The sequence below is a fragment of the Camelina sativa genome, chromosome 17 (genome assembly GCF_030686135.1).
Source record: "Camelina sativa cultivar CO46 ecotype springtype chromosome 17, ASM3068613v1".
Taxonomy (NCBI): Eukaryota; Viridiplantae; Streptophyta; class Magnoliopsida; order Brassicales; family Brassicaceae; genus Camelina; species Camelina sativa.
The window spans coordinates 34,342,249-34,348,122 of record NC_141896.1 but is presented as its reverse complement, the minus strand read 5'-3'; the positions used below and the strand labels follow the sequence as shown (position 1 = coordinate 34,348,122).

Sequence of the window (5,874 nt, the reverse complement as noted above, 5' to 3'; positions counted from 1 at the left end):
AAACGACCCGACTTGTTTTTTTTTAATTTATAATAAATAATAAATATAATAAATAACTAAGTTAGTGGTCTCATACCCACTAGCCACCTAAACACAGTCACACCAAACCACGGAAATAATAATACCAATAAACCAATAACCAATATTAATTCATAATAACTAATCCAGATAATCCAACCAACATGAAACAAGTAACCATCAATCCTAAGCAACACTCTAGGACTCAACTCTAGCAACCTAACAGAAGCCAGAAAGTAACCAAGCGAGCCACTAGAACATCCTCCTTTTCATTGCCTTGATTCCACGATCATACTTTGCCTTTACCTGCACCACAAACACAAATTGAGATGAATGAGTATTTAATAAACACTCAGTGAGGCAATTCTCCCATCTACTGGGCTATACAAACAAGCAATTGACATACTCTAACCATCACACAACAAACAACAAACAAACCAGGCACTGCATCGACCGACGCTAACCTTGTATCGACCGACACCAACAGGGGGTTGCGTCGACCGACAACAACAGGAGGTTGCATCGACCGACAGCAACAGGGGGTTGCATCGACCGACACTTGATATTCATCGACCGATGCAAGGTTCACTTGCATCGACTGATACTCACATTGCATCGACCGACGCATGATTGACATTTCACGAAAACCCCTAGTTGCATCGACCGACGCACAAAGTGCATCGACCAATGCACATGCCGAGCATCGTGTTTCCCCGAAGCTTCTCGCCGGATCTTTGTTCCTACAACCATCAAAATCGATCCCAAGCCACAAGAAAGCTTCACAAAGCCTCTATTAACGTTCTAACAAGCCAAATAACACATAAATAAGCAGATCAGAGATATTTCAAGCTTAGATAAGCCATGGTCATGCACTCACCTTTGCCAAGAAGATTCTGAACCTTAAAAAAGCAAGACAACGCTCCTAGGAAGCTCTTACAACGATCCCAACTACAGATCTCTACAGGAACAGCCTCAAACTCCCATAATCTCACCAAGAACACTTAACTTTTTCTCTCTTTTCTTTTCTCTAAAAAACGGCTAGACTCAACAAATGAGACAAAAAATCGAGTTAAAGGTTTCCCTAACCCCAAAACGCAGCGTTTAACTTAAACTCGTCCGCAGTAAACCGGTCTTGTATCGACCGATGCACCCCTCTAAACCGAGATTCCGGTTCGCGGATGTTACAAATAATTACCACAGATGTGTCTCTTCAAAGAGATCATAAGAGTCGATGGTTTTGGTGAGAACCGTCTGTGTTCATGTCGGGCGAGTCTTTGTCTTTGGATCCATTGATGTTTCCATAGAATTTGATGCCATTGTGTAATTGAAAGAGAATTCAACGGGAGTAATAAGATGAGAACTTTAATGATAAAACTATTCTCTTTATTTGTTAATATTTTCGCTTAGAAATGATTTTTTTAGAATTCATAATATGTTGAATGAAACTATTGTATATTAATTCATGGTATTAATATTTCATATATTTGGTAACTAGAAAAAATTATTATAAAGTGATGATATTTCCGAGCTTAAGAGAACTTAGAAAAAAGGTAATAAGGGTTATACACGTTTTTTTTAATCTAAAATGATTTATTTTATAAAATAGTCTTCAAAATATAGGATAACGATAGTTATTAAAAAGTAAGTTATTAAAATTCGCATTAAAATTGAATTTTATAAAAAAAATATTTAAAAATAGGACAAAATAAGTAGGAATAAAAAAGTAGAAGGTTATATAGAGATATTTGTAAGTAAATACAAATGTTTTGAAACCTGGACCGGACCGGCCAGTTGAACCGCAAGCCGGAAGGTGTCCCGTCAATTATACTTAAAACCTAGATAATAAAACCTCAGATAGAACTAGGAAAACCTGGCTAAAATCCGCTAACCAGGTGGTTGAACCGGTGGTCCGGTCAAACCCAAAATCTAATTCTTAAACTTAAACGAGTAAATAAAAAAAGTAAATGGGTAACTAATGTAGGGATCCATTGGACATAAATTTAATGTTTGCTTGTTATTGTGTTTGGAAATGAATGTTTAGTAATTCACTATATTTAGCTTAGAAAATAATAGCTTGAAAGAGAGCTAGTTATGTGTTCCGGGACTGTTCTAAATTTATAGGGGCATTTTTTAAAAATATCTCTTTTTCATGCCCCTTTTAAAAATATCCTTTCATGTTGACAATTTTCAAAACGACCCTTCTTTATGTACCAAATGACCAAACTACCCTTTTTTGAGTGACAGTATGAATGTACAGACACCAAAATCGAAAAAAATTCCGCCAAAAAATGAAAAATCTTCCTGCCAAAAATAATTTTTTCCGCCAAAATCGAAAAATATTCCCGCCAAACATTGAATAACATTTTCTTGCCAAAATTATGAATTTGGATGTTCCCGCCAAATATTTGTAAATATATACCTTATAAAAACCTTGTAAATTAGAAGGTTTTTCAAAAGTTTTTAAAAGGTTTTAAAATCTTTTTTGATAAGGTTTTTATAAGGTATTTAGTCATTTACAAAGTTTTTATGAGACTTTTATTAATTTCTCTATTTGTGAAAACCTTATAAAAGCCTTGTAAATTTTTTTTTTGCGGGAAAATTTTTTTGTCAAACTTTTTTGGATAAAATTTTTCTGGTTGAAATTTTTTTGAAATCTTTTTTTTTGACTGTAAAATATGTCGGAAAGTCTTTTGACAGAAAAATTTGTTTTTCATTTTATTGATTAAAATATTTTTCATATGAAGATAAAATGATCATTAAAAATTAAAGGAGAGGAAAAATGAAAATAACCAAAAAATGATATTTTTGAAAGTTGGTATATCAAAAAGAGTATTTCTAACAAATTCTCAAATTGATATATTTTGATTATTTGATTTCTTTTATTTCTCAATCCTTGCGAACACCCCTATGATATAATGTTTTAATTAATATATTTTACAATCTCTTATTTTTATACGTTTTTTTGTTACAATCTGAAAAAAAAAAAACCAAAACCCATCTTTAGCTACTGTTAGAATTACTTAGCATAACGATTTTCTTTGTGAATTCGACACCAAATATACTATCTAACAATGCACCATAATCTTGCGGTTAAAGTCTATATTAGACTTACCCGAACAGTCATAAGAAAATCCGAGACTACAAGTTTTCCATTACTTCAATCTATTGACTCGGCCTGCGACTTTAACCCGACCCGACCCGACCCGACCCGACCTGACCCGAAAATTTCGGGTTTCGGTTCAACCAAATTTAGGGTTCGGTTTTATTCGGAGGGATTGAAAATCTAGTTCGGTACCCGACCCGAAACCGACCCGACCCGAAACCCGATTTTTTGAATTTTTTTAATAAAAATAAAAAAATTATACGTAATTTAACCGGTTTAAACCGGATTTGTACCGATTTCAATCGATTTTAAGATTTAAACCGGATAAATCCAAGACCAATTCTCATCCGACCCGACTCGAAACCCGACCCGACCCGAACCGATTTTTGTTCGGTTATGTTCGGTGGATTTTTTGAAAACCCGAATACCCGAATAACCGAAAAAACCGACCCGACCCGACCCGTATACCCGAACTCGCAGGGCGACTATTGACGGTCGTCTGAATGGTTCATGAAAGATTATAAGTGTAGAATTTCGTTTAGAAACTATTTGAAATTTGTAAGTATAAATAGTGATGCTAAGTGGCATTTATTTGTTGTCACGATATGAGATGAGAAAACTACGTTAAAGCAAGATTTTGTTTTGATTATATATAGTAGACAAGGACAGAATATTATTCTTTACTTAGGTAATAGCAACATGAAAGGGTAAACAATCTAGGGATTAATAACCTTTTACGTCACATAGAAAACCTTGAAATAGTAGAAGCTAGTACAAGAGTTGCATTTATTTTGTCACAGACGCGACAATTTATTGAAAATAAGAAAAACAACCACACATATATATAGATTGCGTTTATGCTTGTTAATTAGGCAGTTTCAACTGCATTAGATGAGCCCTTAGTGCAGAAATTAGAACATGCTTTGGTGCATTGTGCGACCGCTCCATTCGCACTTTCACTTGCATCTAATTCACGAAAACAATATTATTAGAATTAATGGAATATCATTGGCTTGTTCAAATAAACTAATCATAATTAGTTTTACTTTACCAGAGTTCTGAAGAGTAGTTAAGGCGCAAAGAGAAGATGCACACCCAATCTTGCAGTATTCATTGATATTATCACCTTGAATAAAAAATAAAAATCCATGAAACTCGCATCAAGATCATGATCCAACTTGTAAATGATATAATTTAACGAACATGAAAAAAAATTTGAATTACCAGAGTTTTCAAGGCTGTCATGTGTATATCCCGAAGGGCACGCCCCATTAACAATCATGCATGAACATGTTTGTGCACAAGTTTGCCTAGGAGTTACTGCACCAAAACGGCATACACTATAGCAGTTTCTAGACGTCGTGCTCGGGCAACAACTCTTTGCTTCGACTTGAATCTGGGCCATGACAAGACTCATTATGAGCACACTTAAAATCACAGTTTTGCCTTCCATCTTTTGACTGATTCTTTGTTTGATCCCAAATTCTACGTACGTACTTAGAGAAAACACTTAAAATTTATAAACTTGTATTGATGAAATGGTGATGAAACAAGACTCGCTTAAATACTACTTGTTCTACAGTACTTTACCACCACAAACATCTTTTGACACTTTTATCACATGATGTATTGAGTATACACTAATACACACTTGATTGGATAGTTTGAACCTAAATAAATTAATTGACAGAAAAAAGGAAAATTGCAATATTGATTTCCTTGAGGGCTATGATAAGTAATGGACTAAAAAGCAGTTACGGGTCGGTAAAAAATCTTAATTTGTGTGTATGGCTTGAATAGTGAACGAAGACGTGTACGATTACGATGTGATTGAACAGATTAGACAATCATAGAGGAGATAACGATCCAAGCAACGTGATTTTTTGTTTCTTAATTTTAAAAAACACTTGCGCGGACCTAGTAATAAATATTAGTTGGTGCAGGTTGTTGTTAGGTCGAGTTGAACCCTACCGGACATTTTTGGGGTAAACTCAAACCACTTTGCCAACCATAACGTGGGTCCGCCACACGTTGATGTTCAACAATCTGCTATATAATATTTTGAGATGCTATTAAGCTTATTTTAGGGAAGGTTAATATTATTGGAAATACTTTATTTTTGTCTTACACTGCACTTGACTGTAAATAAAAAAGTAATACAAATCAACGAAAATGATTCTACAGTGCCTATATAAGTTCGTTGTATAAAAGGATAATCATCCATACAATAAAAATAAAATATGTCTCTCCTCAACTTTTGTGTTACAAATAAATTATACATCATTGAAAAACAAAAACGAATTTAAACAAAGCAATTGATACACATCAAATATGATTACCCACAAAACAAAAATTTTGCTTAGGTTTCTGCCTCCCAATAGGCTATCACATCCGATTCTGCTGAAACCCTTCAAAAGTGTTTGTTTCTCGATTAGTTCCATGATGAACGATCCAAGGGTCATCTCTGGAGAGGAAATAAACTAACCCCACAAAAAACATTTTTCGTGATGCTAGATTTCTTGGTCCAAGACAATGACAAACTCGAAACGTTTAAAAAGAGCCATGTTTCAGATTGTTGAAGTTAGACATCTTAGCTGTTATCGTCGAGCTTGAACGATAAAAAAGAGATTATGCTAGCTATCAGGGGTTTGAACTAAGAAAATAAAAAAAATGCTAGCTATCAAGGTTATTGCTGAATCTGTACTAGGGTTTCTTCATTTAATCTTAGGGTTATCCGATTAGTGCAGTATTCT

At 34.3% G+C, this 5,874-nt stretch overlaps 1 protein-coding gene across 1 annotated transcript; it reads right to left on the bottom strand.

Moving 5' to 3' along the window:
• Positions 1-3,756: 3,756 nt before the first annotated feature.
• Positions 3,757-4,842, bottom strand: LOC104758204 (thionin-like). The gene is made up of 3 exons (XM_010481035.3): positions 4,346-4,842; positions 4,173-4,247; positions 3,757-4,087 (listed from the first exon to the last, which is right to left on the bottom strand). The coding sequence occupies exons 1-3, from the start codon at positions 4,572-4,574 to the stop codon at positions 3,990-3,992; spliced, it is 402 nt and encodes a 133-aa protein (XP_010479337.1). The 5' UTR covers positions 4,575-4,842; the 3' UTR covers positions 3,757-3,989.
• Between the last annotated feature and the right edge of the window lie 1,032 nt (positions 4,843-5,874).

Bases quoted from the DNA above. Each gene is read 5' to 3' on its own strand.
- LOC104758204 (XM_010481035.3), bottom strand. From the start codon at position 4,574: ATGGAAGGCAAAACTGTGATTTTAAGTGTGCTCATAATGAGTCTTGTC. The intron at 4,248-4,345 runs GTAATTCAAATT...TTTTTATTCAAG, and splicing joins TGACAGCCTTGAAAACTCTG to GTGATAATATCAATGAATAC. The intron at 4,088-4,172 runs GTAAAGTAAAAC...TTCGTGAATTAG, and splicing joins AACTACTCTTCAGAACTCTG to ATGCAAGTGAAAGTGCGAAT.